Source organism: Falco punctatus (genome assembly GCF_963210335.1).
Source record: "Falco punctatus genome assembly, chromosome: 3".
NCBI lineage: Eukaryota > Metazoa > Chordata > Aves > Falconiformes > Falconidae > Falco > Falco punctatus.
In genome coordinates, this window is record NC_137582.1 from 76,270,360 (window position 1) to 76,298,315 (window position 27,956).

The 27,956-nt window shown below is 35.9% G+C and overlaps 1 protein-coding gene across 3 annotated transcripts in view; it reads left to right on the top strand.

Annotated features, from left to right (window-relative positions):
• Window positions 1-27,956, top strand: part of PTPN3 (protein tyrosine phosphatase non-receptor type 3) — a 106,206-nt gene that overhangs the window by 57,993 nt on the left and 20,257 nt on the right. For 2 of the 3 annotated variants that reach the window (XM_080378148.1, XM_080378150.1), the window contains exons 14-23: window positions 5,979-6,002; window positions 7,946-8,144; window positions 9,114-9,191; window positions 10,187-10,243; window positions 14,990-15,146; window positions 16,935-17,101; window positions 19,969-20,059; window positions 20,327-20,388; window positions 21,225-21,371; window positions 25,438-25,566. In XM_080378148.1, coding sequence (XP_080234274.1) covers window positions 5,979-6,002; window positions 7,946-8,144; window positions 9,114-9,191; window positions 10,187-10,243; window positions 14,990-15,146; window positions 16,935-17,101; window positions 19,969-20,059; window positions 20,327-20,388; window positions 21,225-21,371; window positions 25,438-25,566 — 1,111 coding nt within the window. The remainder of the gene's footprint in view (window positions 1-5,978; window positions 6,003-7,945; window positions 8,145-9,113; window positions 9,192-10,186; window positions 10,244-14,989; window positions 15,147-16,934; window positions 17,102-19,968; window positions 20,060-20,326; window positions 20,389-21,224; window positions 21,372-25,437; window positions 25,567-27,956) is intronic. The other variant, XM_080378149.1, reaches the window with a different exon arrangement.

Consider the following 27,956-nt stretch of genomic DNA (forward strand, 5'->3'; position numbering starts at 1 on the left):
ATCATTGGTATCTTTATTAAAAAATAAAATAAAATAGTAGTAACTTAATGGTTTTCACACCCAGTAGTTCATGTAGGAGTCTTCACTGATGAGCTGTTACAAGAACAGAAAAAAACCCAAAAACTTGAAAGAAACTAGCTTACCCTTTACCTGCAAATAAATAAGTGAAAATTTAAACTACTAAGCTGAGTTTACTTGTTTTCTTATGTTCAAGTATTTTTGTAAACTAAAAAATGGTAGATTTAAATGTTTTGATAATATGCATTTTAAACACTTGGTGACCTTAAAATACCAAGGTCCAAGGTTTGCCATGAAAACATAAGGACATGTAACCAAGCAGTGTTTAAGGAGCTTTGAACTTTAATTTTCTCTGCGTATTTCTTTCCTGTTTTCTCAAGCATCTTCTGGTGCCTGAGGTGTGATACAGATGTTCACACTTCACAGCGCAATGAGAAATGAAAGTGAGTGAATGAATGAATGACAAAAAATGAAATTTGAAAACCAGTGTTTAATGCTTTTAACCTCAGAGAGCCCAGCTGTGGGAAGCCATGTGGTTTTCTGCTGGTCACTATGAAGAGGGAAGTGTCCTCCGCTCTTTCCTGTTCATGGATTTAAGGTTTTACTTTGTGGGAAGACCATGCATCGTTGCCAACACCCACACTTGCCCCCTAACTGAATGTTGTCTCATTGAAGTAAGCTGGTATTTCTTTTGGACAGGAAGGTGTTAGATGCAAAGGGTTACTGAAACAAGCAGGTTTCCTTGCAGTTCAGGATAATCTTATTCATGTTACCTGTGCTGGACTGATTTCTACTTTATATGAGGAGCAGAGCTTACTTTTGACGTTTTAAATTTGGGATTAATGGCTTGTGCTTTTTAAAATGCTTTTTATGCTACAGGGGGAATAGTTTGGAGTGTTAATATAGCTGTTGCTTGCCCTCTTAATGCCTTTTTTCATGTTTTTGAATACTTTTCTGAGTGGGAAGGGTACTTGTTAATAAGAATACATAAATTTAAATATGTATATAAGATGCTGTTTTAAGGGGTAAAAATAACTGGATTATTGGCTTGGGAAAATAACCTGATAAATCTGTGTTGGAGGGTCTTGCTACTTGAACTGTAATCAGTTTCTCTTGTTCACTCTAATTAAATGTTCCATAACCAAACATCTTTGGTTTAGTGGACTGCGTAGGAACAAGTGTTTTGGTAGGTTTTTTTAAAGTAGACTCAGTGGCCTGACAGAAAAGATTAGCTGTGAAATTTTCTGTTTAACCAGGAAGATTATTGTAAAACACATTTCTAAGTGATAAGCTATAGTATTAGTCAGTAAGAAAAACTTACTGACAGATGAGGTATATTAGATATTTTTTAGAGTCATTACACTGGTGTGGGTGAGATAAATCTGGCTGGTTATTCATAGATGTGAGCATATGATGTATGAGAACCGGAAGGCTGTGGGGGTTGAGGAGGGGTCGGTCTCATTTTTGCCTTACTTTACCAAAAGAGGGTCATCAAGAATATGGAGCCAACTCTTCTTGGAGGTGCACAGCAAAAACATGTGAGGCAGTGGACAAAGTTACAGCAAGGGAAATGCTCAGAAGACACTGAGGGGAGGAGGGGGTGGGGAAATCACATCAAGATGTACACATTGACAGAAAGATGGAAGTGTTTGCATCCTTGAAGAGCCTCAGAATGCAAAGTGACAGGGCCCTGAAAACCTTCATCTAACTTTTGATGTTGGCTATTCTTTGGACAAGAGTTTAGTTGATTTCTCAAGATCCATTCCAACCTAAATAACTTTGAGTCTACAATTCATTTTGTTATACATGCAATGTATTCCCCCATAAAGCTTTTCTCTTAAACATGTTTGCAAAGCTATAAACCTCTTTAACTTATATTCTAAAACTATCTTTTGCTGGTGATATAGATGGTATAATGTGTGTAGTCTTACAGTTGGAGAGGAAGGAAATGAAATGATGAACTAGTATACAAAAAGGAAATTCACTTGCACTGTGCTATGAATTTCTGGAAGTGCATGTACACTGCTGGTGTAAGTCTGATACATCATCTGGTGAAGGTATTGCACTGAAAATAGATTTCCTGAACGGATGCTGCATTTGTTCAATTCTTTCAAATTACCATTTTGATAGACAATAAACTGTAGGTGCATAGTGAGCTTTGGTGAATGTACTATGGGAACAAATCACTATTTTAACTAAAATTTAATTCCTTTTGTGGACAACATTTTTGAAGTGTAACTGTAGATGAAAGTACCCTTCAGATGTATCCAGCCAAGTCCTAGTAACTAGTTTCTTAGTAGGAAATTGTAAAAACCATTTTAAACTAAGTTTTTTCCTTAGTTTTTCATTATATACAGATGCGATCAATTCCTTGTTCTTAAAATCTGCTACATTTCACAAGAGTGCATTGTCCTTGTTTGTGTACTTCAGTCTTTCTCAAGGAGTATGTCCTCCTAATACTGGTCAATGGATCTGACATTTCAATTGGTTTCAAATTAGTATTTTAAGACTACAGCTAGTAGACTTTTATCAGTTTACTCTGCTTTTCCACTCAGATATACATTAAAATAGTGCATATATATATTTTGCTTACATGTAACCCTTTCTTTTTAAATATGTATCCTTATGAAAATGTACTACACTTTCCTTGCCAGTTCAAGAAACAAGCATTTTGCATCCAGAAAGAATGTCTCAAAGCTGAATTGCGAATCTGTGATAAGGCAAATTTTGCAGCAAGCCAAGCAGTTGCAGAGTATCAGAGTACATGAAACTTCCATGGAAAGTCAGTAAACCTGGAATATGGTCAATAGAGGCAATGCAGAGTAACTGAAAGTATCCTTTTATGGGTGATGGCAGCAGCTTACCAAATGTGAATGTTTGGAATTTCTAGAAAATCACTGAAAAACTTGTGTATACCATGAAGTCCTCAAGTTTTTCTGTAATGGTACTTATAAGTATGCAACACAAAGAATCTACATGGCTGCCTTACAGAGTTATTCAGTTCATAGAAATGCTGCATATTCTGTGTTGCTGTCTAAAAGGCAGCAAAAATGTGGTGTTGCAAATGTCTTCCACTTATTTGGCTTATGAATAATAATCCCAGTTTTAATGGTGAGCTCTCAGAAAAGAGGTGATAATGGAAGTGCTGGCATATTCAGTCTCCCTAGCCCTGCAGGTGTTACAATAAAAGAAGCTTTAAGAACTACAAGAACAGCACAAGGGCAAAACCTACAGATGTTTCCTTCAGTTGTTTTGTAAAGGGGGGAGTTCTGCTACTCTGCTATTGTTTCAGTTGTCCCTTTTCTCTCGGGGTTTTACTCTGCTGTATTTTATCATCTTCAGTCCTCAGAATAGCAGAATTCCCTGGTAGGGCACACCAGAATGAGGAGGAGGGATCTTTCCTTAAGACCTTGTCCTCATGACAGAAGAGGAGAGTTAGCCTTTTCAGGGCAAAGAGCTTTATAATAAAGATATTCATCAACAGAGCAATCAACAGTGAGTGAAAGATTGAAACGGCAGCATTTTAGATATATTGTGGATTAAGGAACAGAAATTACCTGCAGTTTTAAAGTATTTGCTTGTTAGCTGCACCAATGGAAAGCTTAATCTCCTTGCGAGGAAGGGATCTCTTTCTTGATGAAAAAGTTGAATGGCTGGTCTGGTGAGTGTTCTCTTTTATTGACTTAAAATATTGTCCTTGTCTTATGTTGTGAAATGAGGAAGAGAGGTTAGTGAAATGTGTAATAATGTATAGCCAGAAAAGATCATCTAGTTTTTCGTGTTTAAGGTACTTTATTGTATTGGTGAGCAATTAAATGCTAAAAATACTATTTAACTGAGTTTCAGAACAAAATTCTACAGCTCTAGCATGCTGAGCTACTGAGGACTTTTGGAGACACGGCTGCTTTTCCCTGATGAATTCTTTTAGGCCTTGAATTTGGTCACTTTCCAGGTCAAAATTTTGGCTATCTTTCTCCACTTTAGAAGGTTACAGCATGATTCAATACCTGTTTAAGTGCTGATATGTTTCAATTAAAGTGCAATAATCCAACAGATAAACCTTCAACAAATACTACTAAGAACTTATATCCCACATTTAAGTCTCAAAATGTATTACTAAGAAGATGAAAAATTTGCTATATTTTTACACACAATATTTGAATGGAAGCCCAAGTTGTTTTTTACTGTCTGAAATTACCTCGCTATTGGGAGGAAAGAGAGGAGATAATACATAAAATTAGGGACATTGCATCGATTTGCACCATAGTTCTTTGTGTGTAAGTTTTTGATGAAGACTTTTGAAAGGATTAATTTAGGGTGCCTTGAATTCCACACAGTTTAGTAATAAGAGTGGTAGCTCTGCTGTGGCAAAACATAGAAAAGATACAGGGTTTCATTGTTCTTTGCCTCACAAGGAAATCAGTTAGCTTAAATGAAAATAAATTCAATGTTTCTTTATTTTTAGCATGACTTCCTAAGGAAATAAGGCTTATGTCATTGCACTGCCTGTCTGCCTCTATATTCCCACTTAAGAACATTTGGACAATTGCAGTCAAATCTAATGCAGGAGTCAAGTTTTCAGAGGCAATTTTTTCTACAAGATTAGTGAAAGTTGGTGACTAGGCATAAAAAAAAATCCTTTAGACTGACATCTTCCTCTCACTGAGCAATTACAGCATGAGTTCAATGATTGTCTGTTCCATTTAGACGTGGGCTGGTCAGGCAGCAAGTGAGTGCGCATTCTCAAAGGATCTGCTGGGCACTGCTGACATTTAGTGGGGAAAAAATACCATGGGGCTTGCATACAAGGAGAACCAGAGGTATTTGTGGGAGAGTGGGGGTAGATGTCAGTGGAATCAGAAGGGAGGCATGACTGCGATGAAAAAGGAAAACGCTTGGTTCTTTAAAAAAAAGGTAAAATACACACAACCCAAACCTCCACAAATTGCTATGGAATCAAGCTTCACCATCTCTGCCTCTCAATGAAGAGTTTCTTCATATTGTAGAATACATAGAAGGAAACTTAACTAGGCTGATACTGCTGCTATTTTTACTGTAGTTTTGATGAAACATAGTACGTCATTCTTAGTAGTGGGGGTTTTAGAGATCAATAATTAAAAAATTTAACCCTATATTGTGAATTGCCTCCTATAACGTGACAATTCAACAACTCTACATTCAAACCAAACTACTTCATGTTTGTATTTGTCTAGCATGGACTTTTATCACTCCAGGTTTTTTGGTCATTACTTAATTAAATTTGTAAAGCTAGCCCATCTGCCATAAACTTACCAAAAAGTGCTTGCAAAGCAAAGTAACTTTTACTTTCAAATTTATCTTCATATCACAGCTGTTGTTTTAATTGATGTAATGTAGTTTAACTCACTGTTGCAGGTGATTTCTGACAAAGCTGACTGAATGCCTTGGAAAATGCCATGTACTGCAAATTTTGATTTCTTTTCTGTACTACTTGTCCTCATCTGTGTAACCACTTCAGCTTTAGCTATGCTTTGTCTTAAAGTTCTCTGTCAACATCTGTTCTGCTTTCAGATTATGAGAATGTGTGAGAAACTCCATGCTTCTGAAGCTGCCTATGCTCATTTCTTGTTACCTATACATAAAGATTTTGCCACATTTGACTTTTTGCAAAATACCGTCAGTGATGTCTGTAGTTACTGTGGTCCAATCTAAAACTTTGTTAAATGATGTAGAATGTCTTGCTAACAAGAGCTGCTCTGGAATTTTTCTTGGAGTGTTTCATAAATTCCGTAATTGTCCGATTTATACTTTCAGCATAGGATTAAGTATTCTTTAATTTACTGTGAGCACACCTTTTGGCTTTTATGCAGGCATTTTATTTTTTTTTTTATTAGAGTTTAGGTCTTGTTTTCCTGAAGATTTAACTTATATTCTTTTACTGTTTTGTTTTGGTTTCTTTTTTTTATTTTTTATTTAAACAGGTCATCTGAACAAGAATCACCAAAGTGAGTTTTCTTTAAACTTTCTACTGTAGAATCTCTAGCTCTAAGATAAAAGTACATAACTTGAACTGATTTTTCAAAGTAGTGATCTTGTATGGTTAAAGGACATAAATAAATGTATAAACCAATGAAAATAGTAAAGATTTGTGGGGAAAAAAAAAAAAGTTTTTGCATCAGTCCTAATACACCCCTAATCACTGTTAACAAGAAAGTTGGTTAAAAACTGTTGTAAAAGTTTAAAGATGCAAAAATCCACTGGTAATTTTACGTGGTAGCTTTATATAGTGCCAGAGGGCATTAACTGAAATAATTTTTCATATTTTTCTGGCATTGGGTTGTTTTTTTGTTCTACACTGAAAAATCATTATGATCTGTATTCTCAATTTGTAAGTGAAACGTTTGGAGTTTTTTAAATTACTGTATTCTGAAAAACTTATTAGGGTGTTTTTACATGTACAGTGTTCCTCCTTGCTTAACATGAAAAGTCCTGGAAGCTATCAAATAAAAGCACAATCGTGATGGTATAATTCCTTCAAGTGTCATTATAGTTCACTACTTCAAAGTATTTTGAAATTATTGAGAGCACCAAGTGGATAAGATCTGGCAAACACTGAAAATATATTTTCTGTAATAACTGAAAATTCTGCAAATGCTGCACAAAACCCTTAGTTCCCATTGCCAAGTACACATAGTATAACTGAACATGGGAAATATTATGGCAAGAATACATTTGCTTGATGGCACCTTTCAGAATGTTTACATTTGTTGCAGTCAGATTTCCATAAGCTGCGAAATAAGTGTGTTATTAAAGTTTGCTGCAGTGTGAGTCCTGTATGTTAAAAGCCTAAGCTACGTCCCTCTGTAGTGCAGTATTACTTCCTCATTGACAGCTAGCAGTGGTTGCTGGAAATAGTTAAAAAAAGCTCACATATACAGTTAGATTAGTATCAGAGCAGAAACAAATGTTTGATTTTACGAATTTTAATGCCAGGGTTTAATTGCATATACTAGTGCTACTTTAACCCTGTGAGAAGTTGATGTTGCTTTTAGGGATAAACTGCAATAAACAAGTAACGGCATGTGTACTTCAAGGATCAAATGTCCTTCACTGCAGCGCTGGCTTGTCAGCAGCAGTGCAGAGTGTTCTTGCACTGAGCATGGCGATCTGTTGTGTGAGCAAGAGGTCTGTCTGCAGAGGGGTAGTACAGGGAGCTGGGACTCCGTTTTTGCCATACACAGTGCTGTATGTTAGTGATAGAAAACTGTCTGAGCTGTACCTGAGCTTTCCCCAGGACAGCGAATTTCATGAAGTATTATATAGTATTTGTAAAGATGGAACAGTTAGTTTGTCCGGTATCTATGAGTTTGGCCCAATTAAAGAAGGGGTTTAGTTGTATTAGAGGTCTGCATTTCATCCTTTTCATAAGAGGCCATGTAGCTAAATGAATGTTTGAAAGGTCCTGGGGCACCACCAGGCCATTTGGCCCATTCTAAGATTTGAGGTATTTAATTACTGACTTTTGTTATGCTTGAATTTTAAGGTCCTTGAATAGTGATTCAAGGCCAGACCTACATCCCAGTTTAATTCTGGGTCCTTCTACGTGGTTATAACTAACTCAATAAGCTCCCCTGGGCTTCAGCTCTCCTCACGTTACTGTGATTTCCTGTGCCACTGCAATAGCACCTTTCACTACTAACATGGAAATACTTTGCTAAAATGTTTTTGCTACTTCAGTTTTGTTTTGCCCATTCTTCTCGATGCCCAGATCAATGATCAGTTTAGATCATACACCAGTCCTGTTATCCTGTACCTCTACGAGTGGTGTTAAATCTAAGTATAAAGTTGGCTTGCTTCTTTAACTGGGTGGTACATTTGTGTGTTGTACTAGTTAACTTAAAAATCTAGATAATGATACCCTTGTAATGTTTGTCCTTTTTAAATGAAGGAATGTATTGGGAAACAGTCCAACGCGGAATTCTGTGACCCACATCTCACCTAAAGCCTTGGCTCAGTCTCCAAATGGAGTTGGTAACATTTCTGGCCCTTACCCATTGGAAGGGGTGGATAAACAGTTCTTAGAAACATATGACAACGTTACAAGGAGTAGCTCAACAGAAGATTCCAACCAGTACTACTGTGATAAGGTATGTTCAATTGTGTGCTTTTAAAGTCAAAACTAGTACTGAATGTAGCTTTGAACTGTAGATTAAGAATGCACAAAATTTGTGGTTATATTTCAGGATGAGAATATTTTATGCAGCAATAAGAATAAATCTTGTCTTACTACAAATTTGTCCAAGGTTGCATACCACAGTATGATAGGCAAGCCTGCGAACTGCATTGATTTCCATAGTCCAGGCTTCCAGGAGCATCTGCAGGGGAAGTTCCTAGTGGAATGGGAATCTTTGTTTGATTAAATCTTATTTCCTCCATCGGGAAAAAGCATGTAACTCAGGTTGCTATATGTCTTCATAGCAGGCACAGTTCTGCTTTATCTTGGGCATCTCTTCAGGATGGTTGAACATCCTTTGAATCCTGTGCTGACTAGAGAGCAGCTGCTCCTTGCTAGTGTTATGGTAGTGGATCATTCCTCCCCTTTCTCCAGACTGTTCCAGCAGGGCGCTGAACAGCTTCCTAACCTGTCTGTCCAGTAGCTGCTGCAAACTTCTAATCCTTCTGGCTTGTGGATTTCTTGCGTAAGATACCAATGCACCCATTTACAGGAGAAAAATTGGGGAAAAAGTAGTCACTTCCTAGTCCTTAGAGTAGAATTGATTCAAATGTGTTGCATCTAACACTTTTTCCTTTTAAGTCACCTTTAGTAAAGAGAACACTGAAAATTTTAATAGGAGCTATCAACTGAGAAAGCTGAGAGTAACAGGACAGAGCAAGCAGAGTATCTATTTACTGTTATGTATGTTGCCATTTTTACAATTTAAAAGATTGCTATCATGAGTATGTTCTGTGACTTTAGCTTCTTCCTATTTTAAAGATGGATTTACATAGAGTATTCTTGTTAAGCACATCTAAATTTGGATGCACTATTTTCTAATTTGCTGCTATTTTTTAAAAAATGAAAAAAGTTTTGGTTTTTTTTTTTCTGTGTATTGCAGAATGATCTAATTGAGGGAGATTTACTTCTGGTGCGTATCATACCAGATGAAGATGGGAAGTTTGGATTTAACCTAAAGGTAAAACAGCAATTTTGTAGTTATTTTTATATGCTTTATAGAGATGCTATGCTTTGAGGTTATGATTATTTTTCATTTTTAATGCAGTGCTTTGGAGAAAGCAGTGTATTCTACAGGAATTTTTTATGGACCAAGATTTTTTAAAAAGTGGCAGCCTAATGCTTAAATGCTAAAGCAACTTTTACAGAAATAAGTCTTTACTAGTTCTCTGGTGTTTTGTTGCATATACTATGGGCATGGCAGATTTCCAAAGCAGACTGCCAGTTTGGCTGCTTGAATGGCAACTTGGAAGCCTAATGTAATGCATCAACTTTTAGAAGATCGGACCTCTGTATTATAAAACAAGTTAAATAGTTTATGCTATCCAATTGGATATATCCATTAAAAGATCATATTGGAAGGGTGAAAATTAATTTGTGAAGAAAACTGAAATTACTGTTGATAATTGACTGTTGTGAATTTTTTACGTTCTCTCACTGAAATTCCATTTAAGGAGATAGAGTAATGTAAAGTAACCATAATATCAAGATTGGGGCAGAGTCTTGTCTTTTCTTTCACCTTGGGCATTTATTGGTGGGGCAGTCATAGAACATCACATAAAGAGAATAAGGGAGTACAGTTGTCTGGAACCTGATCCTTTACAGGTTCGATCACAACATCTAAGAACGCTGTCCACCTTGCAAGTTCAAGTGTTGAATAGTCTTGTTTGAAGGGTAGGGTTAAAATAAATGCTGCATTTGTTCTGTTGATTGCTTATTAAAATATATGGCCAAGCAAAGATGCTGGGTCTAGTTTACTGGAATGTGGTAGATCTAAAGACACTGCACACACACAGACACACCCATTTACTGATGAAAATTCAGTCTTACCAACCCCGCCTATAATGACAAAGCATCAAGTTTATATAAAAACAAAAACAAGTGATTACTTGTATGAAATGCTGCTATTGGTTAATGACATATTTTATGATTGTTATTTTTTTGACATTCCTCTAGGGTGGTGTAGATCAGAAAATGCCATTAGTGGTATCAAGAATAACTCCAGGATCACCTGTAAGTAAATTCTTAAGCCTTCTAATCCCTTCCTTTATTACTTCCTCCACCACTCAGAGGTCCATATGTGTAGGAATCTGGACACGCTTAACCAGTATGAGAGAGAAGCTGAGCTGTTCTCTTTAGACCAGCACTTTCTTAAACCACAGATGAAAAGATCTGGAAGTGTTAACCAAACAAGATACAGTAGAAAGTATGTTTGTTTCCCCCATCATCTCAAAAAGTGCGTCTTCAGCTGGAAAATGTTTGATGAGGGCCAAGAGCCATGATTGAAAATATAGAACAGTGTTCATTAAAGTAAGTAGTCTGGGCCCCTGCAGCCTAGAAAAAAGAACTACTTTAAGGGAGATATAGTAGGGATGTAGATGTAGTATCATTGTGAGCAGGGAATTCCAGCAGAACTACTACAGGCTACCAGATTAAGTCACTTAAAGTCAGGTTCTTCATGCTTAACAAAGTAGTTCTTCATGCATAAGATAGCAGACCTGTGAAACTCCTTGATAAAGGATACTATTAAAATAGTTTTGTGGGTGGTCAGGAGAGGACAAGTACCTGGGGGAAAAACCTACTGACAGTTACTGAATAGAGAAACCACTGTAGGCTGAGGAATTCCTCAGAGCTAAAAATATTTATAGGATGGGAGAGTACTTGGCAGGGGAGAGGGGGTGCAGAATATATTTGCTCTGTTCTTATTTTGCCATAGATTTTTGCTTATGGAAATACTTATGGACTAGGTAAAACGTTCATCAGAATCAGTACAGCCACTGCATTCTTCTGTTGAATTGTAAAATAATAGTAACATAATATCTTGTTAACTTTTTTCTAAATAATTAGTACATAAATTTGTGAGGACATTATGTTAACTCAAATTTTATTCATTCACCTTATTCCAAAGTGTATTTCCCAATTCTCATAGAATAATTTCAGTGCAAACTTGATAAGATATATTTTATATCCTAAAAATCTGATGTATTCTGCATCTTGTGGACTTTTGAAATTTGATAAGCTGTCACAGGGCTGATACCTTTTTGTGATGTAAATCAAGATAAAAGGTTGTTTGAGAAGGGGTGGGGTTTTTTGTCACATTTGTGATTTGTGGCTTGACTTATGCAGTGTATAGGATGCCTTTATGAACTCCAATTATTTGAATAAAAGAGTAGCAGGTAATTATAATTCTAAGCTTAAATCCACAAAGTGAGAATAAAACAGTCCTTAAAACATTTCATGGACAACCTAGCAAACTTCTTAAGAGTGATTTGAGATACTGGCATTAATGTAGGGCAAACATGTTCATTCCACAGTCAGAGAATGAAAGATGCTTCTCCAGAGGCAACAATTTCTTTTGGCAGATTCAGGTTGTCTTCTGGAAAGTGTTGATCTGTTTGGTTTTTTCTCTTGGATTGGAAAAGGACTGGACTTTAACTTCATGTAAGTGTCTCCAGTTAAGTGGCACATGCATAGATGCAAGTGACCAATTAGCTCTCTAGCCTAGTAAGCAAGTTATCAAGTGTCAGGGAATAAATTGGAAACAGTTCTCCAATACAATATACTTAACAGCAGTATTATAGAAATCGTGTTGCTTTACAGCAAGAGGAAAAACATATACTTACTTTTAGAGCATAGTAGTATTAACGTTGATTATATTGTTTTCCATAAACTAAATTTCACCTGTTCTTGACTGTTTAATGAAATGTAGCTGATATTTGAAAGTTGAAGTTAAGCAGTCTATGGAATGCATTTTTACATTATTTTAGCTCAGTGATGCCTTTCCTTCATTGTATTTGCTACTGTTTAACATGCTCTAGATACACTCATTACCTTGTAAATTGTCCTAAGGGATGTTGTTTGGTAATATTATTAGCTAAGGTTATTTCTCAGATTTTGTAGGTCACTTTCTCCCAGTTTCCTACAAAAAAAAAAAAAACAACTGTATTTTTTGTGAAGGAGGGGAAACAAATCTGCTCACCAAACTAAGGCATTATTTTTCCCTTTCACGTCCTAAAGTTCTTTTAAAAATCCTCCTCCAATACAGCACCAGTCTAGTATGCTGGGAAGACTGTAGGATAGAGTAGCCAAAATTGTGATAGAGCATTATATCTAAAGAACAGCCATTTATTGTGTCTGGTTTGTTTTGTTGTTTTGGGTTTGTTTTTTTTATTCAACTAATGTCATATACTGATTTTTTTTTTTCCCACAAACTGTATTAATGTCCTAAGGTGGTAAAGAAGTCATTATGGTTTTATTTAATAGAGCTTCTAAATGAAAAATAGTATGCACCATTCTTGAAGCAATAACAAGCGATTAGCATAAAATGAAACATTGGGTGTGTCAGTAAGACAGGAAGCCTTTGGCATAATTAATTGTCTGGAAAATCTAGTATCTGAAAAAATCTACAAATTATGCTTACATAGAAGGAATTAATTCTCCTTCAAGATACATTTTATATAGTCAGATGATTCAAGTAAGATAGCTGAGGCATTAGCATGTCACGTGATTAACAAAGTTTCTTTGAGCAAAGATATTAGTCTCCTTCTGTAATAAAGAATAATAGCCAGCAGCAAGCCAAGAAATCGAAATTATAGACAAATGTAGGATATCAGAAACCATTCTCTCCATGTTATTGTTGGCTACTTGAGTCTCTGAAACTGACCTGATACGGTCTTCATATCACTTATCTTTTCAAGTAATTGTATTTTAGGGAGAGTAATTTATATCTCAAACAATAATATTTCAAAGTGTTTAAATCATTCATAGTTGCATTCTTCAATCTTGCCTTTCTAAATTGGACAAAATGTGGCAAGGGAGTTTGGGGGGAGCTGTGAATACCTAGTTAAATCAGTGTTGAACACCATGGCTCTTCCTAATCCCCATTCTTTTTCTGTTTACATTTGTCTTTTTTTTTGATTAATCATAGTCAATCTTCCCCGTCCTTTATTATTTTATTTCCTTATTTCTTTGGAAAAAGTTGGGGGAAACTATTCCTTTTGTAAATTTTTAAGCAGATTTTTTGCTTAGGATTCTTCTTCCTCTTACGTACATCTTTCTTTTCTCTCTAGTCTTTCTTTTATCTGTTTTTTGGCACTCCTACATGTCATAAATTTTCTTTCCTTTTACTTTATTCTCTGACACAAGTGGCTCCCAATTTTTCTTCTTCGTAGTGTTGCCTCTTTTTAGTCTGCGTTTTCTTCTTGTTGGTTCTTTCATTATCACTTCTCCTTTCCATCTCTTCCTGTTTTTTACTTAATGATAGAGTACGCCACTGATAAATTTACTTTTAGAGCCATCAGTGCAAGGCGTAACCGGTTCTAATTAGAACTTCTTGTTCACGTTTTTGGAGCCGATGATATTTTTTTTTATAGGACTAATAACATTGGATGAACAAAGTTCAGAGAACCTGTGCAGGCATTAAGGAAATACAAGGAACAAGTATGAATAGACAATAACAGTGAAGATCGAAATCTCATTCATAAAACAAATGAAATGGAGTGTGTATATAACTGTATCACTCTTGTGTAGCTGAGTACTTCCTAGACAAAATAAAAATTAGGATAGCAATGAAAATAGAATTGTTACGCTACTCGACACTCAAAGGTTGTAGAGGATCCTGCATATTCATATTGCAGAATCACAGAAGGAAAGGTTGGGAGGGACCTGGAGGTCATCTTGTCCAGCCCCCTCTACTTGAGCCACCTAGAGTGCCCAGGTGCCCAGGGCCATGTCCAGATGGCTTTTGAGTACTCCAGAGTGGGACACTCCACAACATCTCTGGGCAGGTACCTGCTCGAGTGCTCAGTAACCCTCACAGTTAAAAAAGAGTTTCTTGATGTTCAGATGGAGCCTCCTATGTTTCAGTTTGTGCCCATTGCTTCTTGTCCTGTCACTGGGCACTACTGAAGAGAGCCTGGCTCCATCTTCTCAGGACCTTCCCATCAGGTATTTATACACATTGACAAGATCCCGCTAAGCCTTCTCCTCTAGGTTAAACATTCCCAGCCGTCTTAGCCTTCCCTCCTACGAGAGATGATCTAGTCCCTTAATCATCTTCATAGCATCATCACCATATTCTGGCCATAGCTTTAATTGCTTTGCACTGGACTTAGAGCTAAGCATTCTGGGAAGTGTGACAGAAAAGCCAAACAAACCCTAGATTTCAGCACTTGGTCTGAATTGCTGTATCCAAGATAAGACATAATGTAAGTTTTCATTTGAGATGGGGAAAACCTTGTTTTAGTGTTCTCTGTAGCACAGGTAGCAAAAGAATTTTCATCAAAATTTTTTCACAGGGTACTTGAGCATCATGGGTTAGTGTACTTATCTGCATCTTCTTGTTAAAACTTTCAGCAAATGAAGTGAGGAAGAATGTTCTCCATTTGTAGATATCACTTGGTACTCACCAAACAAGAATCTGATAAATACCAAAAATATGAAATGTGTAGGGATTTCTTTAAATTTTAAAAAGTGCATGCCTGGGGAATGTCATATTTCTTAAATTACATTCATCAAAATCACGTTTGGACAATCTCAGTATTCACTGCATAAAAACTGAAGCATGTTATCTTATGTGTCCAAAACACTTTTTGCAGAAATTAATTTGCAAATGGCTATAACCAGTGGTTGTCCAGGCTTGGAGTCTGAAGTGTAGATCTTCAAGAATTTAATGAATAAAATGAATTTAATATCCTGATGTTTTCCTGCTTACATGACTGGATACAATGACATTAATGTGTTTCTTTGGTCTTGAAACAGGCTGATAAATGCATTCCAAAACTGAATGAAGGTGATCAGATAGTATTAATTAATGGCAGAGATATCTCAGAGCACACGCATGACCAGGTGGTCATGTTCATAAAAGCCAGCAGAGAATCTCACACGCGAGAGCTTGCACTTTTGGTCAGGCGGAAAGGTAATTGGGCTAATTTTATTAACTTTTAATGTTTTTGAGACTATTGCTCTTATGCTAAGGTATACCATCTTCTGTTTACGTAAATATGTTCTCAGTGCACTGGGAATGGGTCTGTGCTAAAAAGTAGATCTCTCTGCATTTGAATTAGTAGTACAGATAGTTTTAACTATGTGGATTCTTAACCCTGCAACAAAGAATCTATTAAATTAGAATTTCTTCCTATTTTATAAGTCTAAAAATCTATGAGAACAAATAGTCCCTTGCAAAATTTGAGGGATTTTGTGGGGGCTTTGTGCTTTTGGGCTTTCTTTTTTGTTTGGTTTCTTGGTTTTTTTGTTGTTTTGTTTCTAGGTTTTTTTGTAAATGTAGCATAATTTCAGAAATCCCCAGTTGTGGATTTGAAAATACCCACGGGCTGTTCCCCTGCACCATTTTCCAATGCAACAAGTCAAGCTGCCTCTTTTTATTTTTTCTTATCCATTCTTACAATAGATATTTTCTGACAGTACTCAGCTTGACCTGTGCTGGTTTCTTGCTAAACTGCTGCCAGCAAACAGGAGACAGTCTCTGAAATGTGCAGGGTCTTAAGCCTGTCTATTTAAGATATGGAGAACCCATCTAGCTTGGTTTTGCTTGCTCCATATTTAAACACATGCAGATCCCAAGAGCTTTCAGATGATGTGAAACTCTAGTTTATTATTCACTTTCCTTAAGAGCTATGGTAAGCCCTTAACACACATGATTATGGAAGGGCTTTGCAGAGTTCCTAATTACATTAAAACTTAAACATTTGAAAGGAAACAGGAGGGAATAAAACTAATTGATATGGATTTCTGAAGCATTTACTTTCTTTACAGTTTCTGGTGTTACCAGGAAGACAGGTGGGCTCTTGGTCTTTTTTCCTGAACAGTCCTACTCCTATTATTACAGGCCTTTCCACTGGCTCTATGCAGTCATTAGTCTTCCCTTAAGTTTTGTAGTCCCCTTCCTACTTGCAGATGAGAGAAGTCTGCCGTTAGCTTAAGATAGCCTGTGGCCCTGTGCCAGTCATTTGTATAGGCATGAGTATGAACAGCTCCCCATTCTCTGGTTTGGCAGGTATGAGTAACATTGCAGAGAATAACCACAGGTGACCACATTTGGTGATATAATAGCTTTTGTCAAGACAGAACTGCTGTGTAGATTAATTCGTTAATGTTTGTCATGTTCTTCAACATGCTAGCAAAGAATGTCATAAAAAACCTGCCAAATCAATTTTTTTTTGTAGTTTATTAAGTTAGTTCCTTCAGTAGTAGCATAAGAAACTGCAAAAGACAATTCAGGTGCTATTGTAATGGCAAAAGAGTACAATGTAAGTATGTGCATTAATTTTGTTGTTGGGGGACCACTTTAAGCTTCTTATAGGGATATTCCATTAACTATGCTGTACACTTTTTTTTTTAGGCAAAACTTACTTGTTTTTTACTATGCTGTATGTTGTGATTAATTAGTTTATTCAGCAGTTCATTCTGTAAGACAAGGTTGCAGCAAAAAACTCTTTGTGCTTGGAAGTCAAGTTCTTCGCCTTCACAGATAGGCACCTTGAGGAGTTTTGTTTTCTGAAAGGTCATAAGGACATTTTACTCTTAGTCATATAGTACACAGAGAAATGCAGTTAAATGTATTGCTGTTTGTTTTCCTGAGGCCTTGTCTTTGCTAACTTTGTTCTTGCAAGCTGGTAAATTTTAATGTGTTGCAAGGACATTAATGCTGTATGTAACAGATTTTTATTTTCAATACATCTTTCAGTAGTTAAACAGTTTGTGGAGCCTAAATCAGAAGATGAAGTTGATTCCCACAATCTCCCAGAATCTCTTCTTCCTACCTGTTCTGAATATGGTGATGATACACTGGAGGACTCTATGGAGCAGCTAAGAAGAGGGCTGGAAAGTGGGACTGTCCTTATTCAGTTTGAGGTAGGTAATACTCAACTCTAAAACACTCTAAAATATAGGCTAGTAGCTGTGATCTGCAAGTGATGTAAGCTTAATTAATTGGAAATCTCATTTCTCCCATTCATTCTTATTTCAAGAGAGCAAGAATATGATTTGCCCACCCATTTTACCCTTCACTGTTTAGAATAGGGAAGAATGAGTAGTTACCAGTCTTGCATAAATCTTCATCTGCTGATTAAAAATGTGTTTTAATTAGCATGTTTCTAGATCAAGTACCCAATGCTTACTAAATTAGTGGGTTTTTTCTTAATTATTTTATTGAGTACCATAGTGGGGTTTTGACAGAGGTCAGTCTTGTACTTTGTTTCTTTTTCCATGCCACTCGGTGACATTTCCGAAACATCTTTTATACCTTAAATTAAGGTTTCAAGTTCTCATGCGTTGCCTTCTTTCATGGAATAACAGGAGCAACTTGACCATTCCTTGTTGTCTTCTCTTGGAGGTTGATATGAAAGTGTTGGAATGTTAATTTCCATTTGAGGGACAATTGTAGTGTCCAGTTCTGTGGTGTTTCTCCCTGGCTATCTAAAACAATGATGGTTACTTCGTGGGTAGATTACTTCGGGGGTGAGATTCTCCTGTATGTACGATGAGACTTACAAAACTGCTATATAGATTAATGAATTAATGTTTGTCATGTTCTTTAACGTGTTAGCAAGGAATGTCATAGAAAACTGACTAATAGAATGTTTGTATAATTTATTAAATTAGTTCCTTCAATGTCAGCATAAGAAATTCAAAAGATAATTTAGCTGCTTCTGTAATGGTAAGGGAATACAGCATATGTATGTTTGTGCTTGTTTTGCTGTTGTGGATCTGAACATTTATAGTAACTTCGGAGAAACCCTGGTTATTATGGTTTAAATATTTCACATTGTTGAATTCAGGAGTAACCCTTTCTGATGCTGAAAACTTGTAGAACAGCAATACAATTTTCCCCTATTTTGATATATTTTTCTTCACTCTTTTTTTTCAAATCCCATAAGATTTCATGGTGGTGGCTGAAGAATTGTGGTATTTCTTATTGCAGAACCACTCTTTGAGGTTTTCTTAGTTTTCAAGATTTCTGAGAATTAAAATTCCCTCTTTTGGGTTGGTTGTTTTTTTAGTGAGGGGTTTTTTTTTGTTTGGGTTTTTTTTTAAGGAATTGTAGACTATAGTTCTTACCTGTTTTCCAAAATCCACAGCACTGTTGCAATGCAGCAATAGTAGTGAGTCTGTTGGCTATTGAAACAGTAACTCAAAAGACATGAACTAGCTTTTCAGTGCTTTCTTGGTTGTCAAAGTGTTTGACCAAATCTGTGCACAAAGTTCCTGTAATAATCTTCATGGCATATTTGATCCTTTATGGCTTTTTTTTTTTTTACCTGACATCATTTATAAAAGGTTATTACTGATGTTACAAAAAAAGTGCAAAAGATTTTTGAAATCTAATGATCTGGTGGACAGCTTAGTGGCCATTCTTAAAGTTCCTTGTTTAGTTATCTTCAGAAGGCAGAGCCAATTGCAGCATCACCTCATCAGCCTTGGTGGCTCTCAAACTCTCCATTCACATTAGTAAATAATTAGCCAGTAGACTATGAATATAATCAGGGTTTTTTTTCCAGAACATCTTCCTCCACTTAATCAGAATTTAAGATGTCTGTCAATGGCAAATGACTTTTTGCCAGGCAACAATAATTAAGCTCCAAAATTGTTACTTAACGTTAAATTATTCTTGTTTCCCCAAAAAAGGCAGAAATAGCAGCTTGGCACTAGTAAAATGAAACTTGAGTTGAGAAGCTCTTTGGTTACATTTATTATCAAGTTCTCTTCTCACATGGCTTGTTTATGCTGTTCAAGTTGCAAAACGTGGTGAGCTGTGATACTGAGTCTTAGGATTCAGTAAATCTCACAGTGGAATTAACTTTTTGTGTGTTGTTCCTTTTCTCTCAACTGAAGTAGTAGATTTTAGACTCCTATTTGATTAATTCCATTTTATGTATGGAACCATATTCTAATTCTTCATTAAACATGTAAGATATAATGAGTTCTTCGGGCAGTGTTCAATGAAGTATATAAAACTCTGGCATAGCCAGGTTAATAACACAGTTGTAAGTTGCTTTCATGTATATTTAATGCAGAAAAACCGTAGTTGTATAATTACATTTCTTGATTTTATTTGTTGTTGTTGCTGTTGGTGTTTGCCACACTGTACCTTTTCTTGTCCTGTATGATGCACTTTATGCATTTTGACCTTAAAATTTTCGTTATACACTTCTATGCCTACATTTACTCCAGGTGAAGTTTGCAAGATAGGGGTTGGCCCAAATGAAAAGGAGTCACATCTTAAGAGACTGTGATACATGAAACTTTGTTTTTTTCAGGTACTTGTAGGATTGAATGTGGTAGTTTTAGTCCAGAGAATAAGTTTGTCTGAACTTTCTATGTTACAGTTGATTCAAGAAAATATTAATCTCCAGCTGTCTTTTTCTTCTGATGTCTTTTGTGGGTCACTTCTACCCTCAACCACTGTTTTCCTTCTGGCCCACAGTTTTATGAGAAAAAGGCGACCTTGCAGGGAAATGGTTTATTTCAATGGCTCTCACATTTCCTTCCCCCCTCCTCCTAGAAATCTTTCTAGAGATCATGATGGGTTAGCAGTAACAGAAATTCTTGTCATGTTAAATACAAAAATCTCTCAGGTGACTTTTGCAGATGGTTAAGAAAAAGGTTAAGGAAAATCATTCTGATTTTTTTTCCCGTCTGTTTTCATGTGAATCTATTTAGTGTTTGTATAGCATAATCACCCCCCTCAAAATCCTACTATTTTTCATTCTGTTTTGCAGCAACTTTATAGAAAGAAACCAGGGTTGGCTGTTACATGTGCAAAGGTACCTCAGAATATGGACAAGAACAGATACAAAGATGTTCTGCCTTGTGAGTATTAAGTACAGTTTCTGCCTATTTTGCTTTGTCCTCTAAATGATAGCTTATAAAATTGTTGTATTGAACTTCTTGATCAAAGATTTCATTATATAAAGTCATATAATTGTTCATTTTATTTTCTAAAAGGTTATCTATTCCAGACTGTATTCTGCTGTTTGTGTGTCTGAGATTCCTCAGGTTTTTTACTTATAAGGGAAGCATGCCTCTTAATTGCTAATTTTATTCCCTCTTTTTGTGTGTGTGTGTGTGTGTGTGCAGATGATGCCACGAGGATAATATTGCAAGGAGATGAAGATTACATTAATGCAAATTACGTTAATGTAAGTGGTATGGAGACCTGCATTTTCTCACTTTCTGTATTACAATACCAGGCTAAATTTAGGCTTTTTAAGGAATAAGGCTTTTTCATTTTATATTTTGTGGACTTGTAAATGTAAAAGACGCAAAGATTCATAATGTAAAGGATGAAGCGTCTCTTGTGAGACAAGTGGCCATCCTGATATACAGTAGATGGAAGTATCTGTGGTATGTGCGGAGTCTTTAACCAGTAAAACTTGTGTTATCTTCCTATGTACTGCAAATTCTGAAGTACTGCAAATTCTCCTGTAGCTTAACACTAAGCCTTTTTCCCTCTAGAACCACTCACCAAATGTCCTATGAAGGGTCTGGAAGATAAACCAGAGCCTTAAAATTGCCCTAATCTTGTGCGTATGCTGGGAAACAGGGAAAATTGAAGAAATATGTTTGTGTCAGATACTTAAATTAAACATGTAAATCACAGAATTAACTATTAACTTACTCTGTTTAGTGTCAGGCAATAAACAGCTAGTGTAGCTTTGGTATATCTTGCCATTATTCCCTACTAAATATTAAAGAAAATTTTGAAAGCTTTGCAGTTTCAAGTTTTGAAATACATTTTCACTATTAATTATCTCTTCCTAGTTCAACATGGAGTTTAGAGTCTGTAGTATACATCTGGTTTAAATTAAATATTTAAAGATTTTTCACATAACAAATTGTGATCTTGCTTGTCTGATTACACAGGCTTGCTGATTAATCTTCCCTCAAAACTTCCTCTTTGAGTGAAATGCTGAATTAAAATAGTACTTGAGTAGTGAGAACAAACTTTACATAGGATTTTCCTTTCTCTTTGTAGATGGAAATTCCCTCTGCGGGCATTGTGAACAGATACATTGCTACTCAGGGGCCTCTTCCACACACATGTGCGCACTTCTGGCAAGTAGTCTGGGATCACAAGTTGTCACTCATCATCATGCTAACAACTCTTACTGAACGAGGACGGGTAAGTGTTCAGGTTCTTTTGCACGCTGAAGAAATGTACTGTGCCTTTAAATTTTTTTCCCATTATTGTTATGAAATAACCCTAAAATAGGCCAGCTTCACGTGTTGAATCATTTCTCTTAGACCAGGCTTTCTGAATTATTTTTTTTCTGAATTACTGTAACTTTTTGTTATGCTTCTTTGAAAACAAACCAGCTGTCTGATAAACAGAAATCACTGCACTGACTCTGTTTCACTGATCACCCAGGTACTATATACTGTCATTTTTTCCCCTGAGAACTGGGCTGCATGTGGCAGTTGCATTCCTAATGATTCAGCAGATGTCTGGAAGCACTGAGCAAAACTTTCGGTCTGGCTTCAAACAAGAGACTGACGTTGCAGTACTTCCTAGTTTTAGCATGCTGGTGGTCAGAATTTAACCTGCTTGCTTTTATTTATATTGTAGGTTCTTTCCTAGAATTGCTCTGATAATTCTTTTAATTCCGTTCAAATAAATGCCAGCACTCTATGAATTTCAGAATAATACAGTGAAAATTAAAGCACTATCCAGTATATTCTTCTGTATTTTGATTTAATATATCCTTTGAAACTTTAAATATGAAAATTTTAGATTAAGGTACATAGACATTGTTTTTCAAGTTTTAGAAGCTGAAAATTGAAGGATTTTTGTTTTAAAGGTGGAGAAGATGCTGACTCTTGTATTCCTTCACTGTAGCTTTTATCTTTAGTTCCTATATGATATATCCTACACTATCAAATTTATTTGGCATCCCAGTCAAAAATCCCGATGTTTTTAGAAGACAAGAGAGTGAGTATTTGAGGTCCTAAACAGCCTAATGATTGAGCTGTAAGAACTGACAGTTAAGCAACAGTGTGTGAAAGGTGAAAAGCAACAGACTTTAACCATGGTCAGGGTATGTTGCTGTTCATGGAGAGAGATATTATTGAACATCATCTGGCACAAAATGCTTCCTTCATCTTTCGACTGTATTTCAGTGAAAATAATTTCCTCCTTGCTTTTCTTGTATTGAGGAGAAACACAAGTTAGTACTAGTCTGTACTTTGCCTGGTGAGTTGGAAACTTCAGGGTGTTTTGTTCTAACTTCTAACCATCCTGCTGATACCTTTATACACCAGACACTTTTTCTGACTTTTGTTTACTTTCAGGGATGATTTACATTTGCCTATTTTGTGGGTGATAAAAAAAGATGCATGTTCTTGCCAGAGTATCCCCATTGCCAAATGCCAAACCTTTTCCCAAACCCTGGAGGCTTTATATTCTAGAATATTTCTTTTCAGTGGTGTTAAGATTTGTATTACAGAATAAAAAACTTCCCACACACACACACACACATATAGAGTAGGGTTATTTTTTTAGAAATGGATGCATTATTTTGGCTTAAATTTAAAGGGGGAAGTATTTCAGATAATCTAATACAGTAAAATTTTCAGGCATAATGGTTTAAATGTGGATTTCAAGTCATTGAAAACTGAACCCTAAGAAAGGTAGAATTAAGAAATTTTAACATTTCAGAATTTCCAGCTCTTGCCACTCTTTATTAGTTTAAAAAGAAATTAAAGTTATAGATGGCACATGCAGTGTTGATAAGTTGATAGAGAATCCAAATTAACTAAAGCTGAAGTAGAAACACATTGGGTATATAATTGTTTGAGGTTACTTTTGGATCTAGTAACAATTATTATTTAAATATATAAGTAGTGAATAGGACAATTGTAGCTCAGCTGTTTTGGTCACAAACAATTAAATAAAAATTTTCAGTAGAGTGTCTGAGGAATTGTGTCAAGATGTGGGGTTTTTTGTATGAATCACCCTGGATTTTCATATGGATCAGCTGTCCTTTCTCTTTCGTATGACTTTCTCATAAGTCCAGTGGACTTATACTAGGAAACTTGGTTCATATTTGTTACATGATGGCAATTACTTGCAAGGCTGGAGTACAGAAGTGGATGATGAGAATATTCAATTACTGCGATGAAATATTGAAACTTTTAAGTTGATGGGCAAACTTGAGCTGCTTTCGGTGAGCAAAAGTTTCACTGAACTAGTATCTCACTGGAATACTTTTTCAAGTTCAGTCTATTCCACAACATTTCATCCTTTGATTAGATGGGAAACGAGGTGGCAAACTTTGTCATCAGTGCTACTCTAATCTTACCTTTTAAAATGAGGAATAGATACTGGCATTGCAACTCCTGTAGAAAAATATCCTATGTACACTGACTAGATGTGCCTTATCGGCTTTTAGAAGGTGAACCAGAAAAAGGAAGACTTTCATATCGGCAGTAGAGTGGTAGGGATCTGAACATCAGCCTCATACCTATTAGCAGCAGAAGACAGGAGAGAAAATAGTTCCTTGTTGTTGTAAGCAGAATTCATTAATCTGGTTTCTTTTAGAAAAAATAGGGTATTTAATGGATGTAATTTTGATACTGAATTCCACTTCAGCTCTCACTTGTACTGCACATGCAGTTTGTGGTACACCAAAATATATCAGGTGCATTCACATGCATGTATGACTTTGCTTGTCACATGTTGGTAGGCTTGACGGTTAAGCTATTGTGGCCTTGCATGAAACCAGTCTGAGGCAGAGGGCAAATTACACTTTCCTGCATCAATATGTACGTTTCCAGGGTTTTGTTTATAACTTTAACATTTAGATACAAATAGTCATTTAAGAGAAGATCTCTGTCTTCAGTCATGCATCTGACATAGAAAAGAAACATGCACTGACAAGTGACATGCACGTAAACTGAAGTTGTTCATGAGTTCTTCCAGTTTCTAAGCTCAGTTTTCCCTAGAAAGTGTAAAGAACAACTTTCATTGTATGACCAAGTCACTGTGGATTATTGTGCCCGCAATAACTTTTTATATAGTATTTTTGCTACTAATGTTCGTAAGCATTGTTCTGCATTTTAAAATGTTTGCTTTAAAACACAAAATACGATCAAATGGAAAAATGAAGATGTGTTTCCCATTCGGTTAATTCCTGTCAAAAACTGAAGTAACGTATAGCTATTAGTGACCTGAAAACTAATAACCAAGTTAGGGAAGCAGTCTTTAAAAGCTTCATCACCTTCTCCACTTGCTGTCAGGGAGAGGATAAGGGAAACAATGGAGAATGGAAGCAGTCAGATAAGTACCAGGCATGCTGAACTTTTGAGGGGTTCGTGTTAAGAGATGACAGTGCTTTTTGGTGTTCCTTTTCCTGCTCCCTCTCTCTGTGTAGGGTGAGTTCTCTCTTAAGGCCTCCAGAAATGGAGCTTGCCTTGCTCTTTCCCTCAGCCGCAAGCCTGCAGTGTTGGAATACAGGGGAGACAGACTGATTCGCACGACTTTTTGCATTCCAGTGTGATCTTGCTTCAAGGTCTTGGACAAATTCAGGTTTGAAGGGACCACTGGAGATATCTGGTCCATTCCTCTCTGCTCAAAGCAGGAGCATCTTTGAACTTCATGAGGGTTGCACCGTGTCATGTCAGTTAAGTTTTGATTATTTCCATGGATGAAGATTCAACAGCCTCATAAGGCATCTTGTTTCTGTGCTTGATCATCCTCATCAAAATATTTTTTGCCAACATCTAATGAGAATTTCTCTTTTTGCATCTCTCTTTTCAGTCACCTCTTGTCCTTTCATTGTTCATTTTCAAGACAAGTGTGGCTCTGTCTTTGCTATAACCTGCTGTGAGGTGGCCAAAGTTAGTTATAACTTTGCCCCCTATGCTTTTCATCTTAACATGGAATAAATTCATCTGTTTCTCCTCCTATGTTATGCCTTGAGAAGTCATTTTAGCAATTGCAGATAAGTACCAGACAGAAAGCACCTTGCATCCAGTTTACCTGAGTTTTTATTATAAGTTACTACAAAAGCTTATAGAGAATGTAGCCTATTTTGCCACATTATTTTCCAATTTAGATGTAAACAGCTCACCAACAAACCAGAACGGATTTTACACCACTCCTTGAATTCCCTGAACCACAGCATAGGAGGAGAGGCTGAAAACAAAAGTGCTTGTAGACAGTCTTGATATGCGCTTAATTTTCTTTACAGACCAAATGTCATCAGTATTGGCCTGATCCACCAGATGTAATGGAATATGGCAGCTTTCGTGTCAGATGCCACTCTGAAGATTGTACAATTGCTTATGTTGTTAGAGAAATGGTGATTACAAATGTTGAGGTAAGTGCCCATTATCTTTAATTATCCCCAAACAAGCTGAATTAATAAATTATTGATAGGAAGATACAAGCTCTGTGTCTGACCATGTACATCTGTATGTGTGAATATACATGTGTGTGTATATACACACGTTTTTGTAAAAATATGTGTATATTATATGAATCAACATAGTACAATTATTTCTTTAAAACTTCTTAAAAAATGTACTTTCTGAAGTTCTATATTACATTAATGCATTGTGCTGTACATGTACTGTGATAGGCTTCATAAAGAAATTTAGAGCTTTTCTGTAAACAGTTTTGCAGTCACTGACTCTTCACAAGTGTTTCAGTTGCCATTGAGAGTTTTTTTCTAAGTGACTGTGCTCTTTCGAGGTGAAATATGGGTCACTTGGTTAACAGCACATACAGCTAGAATAGCTAACAAAGAAGTGTAATATTATTGTTTTGAGAGAAGATGCAGAATCTCATCAGTTCCTTTTCATTGTCTTTAGTCAGATAAGAACTTTTTTCTTTTTTTAAAATCTCAATTGAAGCGTTTTCAATTTACATAAGGTATTTATATTCCATAGCTGTTTATATTTTATGCTAATAGAAGGGTTATAAAGCAAAGAGAAAGTTAAATACCTGGAATACTTCTTGCATACCAGCTTGCATTGTGGAATCTTGTTCAGATCACATCTAGGCTTCCCACAACCTGAATAAACGGGATGAAGTTTGGCTTTTGTTTATAAGTTGTACTATTTCTACATTTCTCTTTTCATCTCTTTTCCAAAATTCTATCGCCACAAGAACTTTCTAAAAATATGAAGGGTTTGTTCTAAGATACATGTGTAAGAAATTCAGTGTACTGATCAAACGCTAATTTACAGTTCCAAGTTTTAAAGTTCTTTTAGTTAAGTAAATTTTACTGTTGCTAGAATTGCTAGTAGTAAGAAAAAGGAAATATCTGTTTTAAAATATAACATTTCATTTATGTATTTACAGCAACATGACCAATCCTTTAGTCTTACAAATTTGTAACTATCATTTGACAGTGCATCCAAATTTTTTTTCACATGATTAAAATTTCCTTTGTAGTTACAAACATGTGAGATGCCAGTACTGAAAGTTTTTTCAGTTAAGATGACTTACAGTGTTTCAGTTTCTAGCTGTGAGAAACCATCCAGTCAGGGAGTAGCATGATTTTTGGTTGTTTTTCAGCCAATTAATCTGAAAATGATAAACTTGGATGTCAGCACATAAGAACCTCATTTAACCTCATTAAAGCATTACTGCCGAGCATGTGTAGACAAACTTTTAGTTCCCTTCACTCAAATTAGTTGATTGACAATTAACTTTGGTTAGCTAATGCTTCATGTAAAAATTAGTTTACTATTTTCAAATACTTGTTCTTTTTCTCAGTTAGTATTTATCAGACTGGTACATAATTTTGAGTAAATTCAGCAGTGATTGTATTCATTATGTGTTTTCACTTCAGGTATCTATTTGCTAGCATGTGATATGTCAAAATCCTGATGAGAACGGGGCAGTCAATTATTTTTTTTTTAAGTACAAGTTAATTTTTATTTTCAGATAAAGATTGTGTGAGAATAGACTTTGTAGACATGTTAAAAGATGCGAAAGTTACAAGGTTCCTCAACCGTGTAAGTTGTCTCATGGTAGCTCAGTTGAGAATAGAATTTCTAATTCAAAGGCATATGCTTGCATAGATTTCATCTAGTTAGATAAAAGCATGCTAAAGCTAGTCCTAGGCTGGATATTTGTTTGCGGTGAGGGCAAGGTTGTTTTGAAGGGGTATTTTACTTTGATTTTTTTCGGGTTTTTTTCCACTAAAAGCAAGTTTATTTGTACACTTAAAGTGGCTACACTCAAAACCACTCAACATTGTCAATGCGGTAAAAATATGACCCCACTAACTGATAGCTCTGTGTGCATTTCAGATGGGAATAAACACCCCTGTAGTTTGTTAAAGCATAGTGAGAGAACTCTCTGAAACACTGAAGTATCTCCTAGTTCTACATGTCATTTGATCTGTTTTCTTAAAGCTAACCAAAAGTATTCTTGTGGAGGCATCTTGTGTTTGAGCAGACTTTGCAAAGTTTTATATATACTACCTCTCACAGATACTGCTGTTGTATGCTTTGCAGAAAACATTAAAAAGCCATCTGAATTCAAACCAGGGCTTTATTATTCCCTGAACTAATGTGAACATCGTTGGACTGGTCTTTTTGAAGACAAATAGCTTTTAATAGTAAGATAGATAAAGCTTCCAAACTCACAAGAGACTTGATTTCGGTTGGAAAGGCATATTTTGTGAAAGAGTTTCCTGTGAATTAAATTGCACAGATTTCAAACCTGCCTTTAGGGAAAATACCTCAAAAGATATGA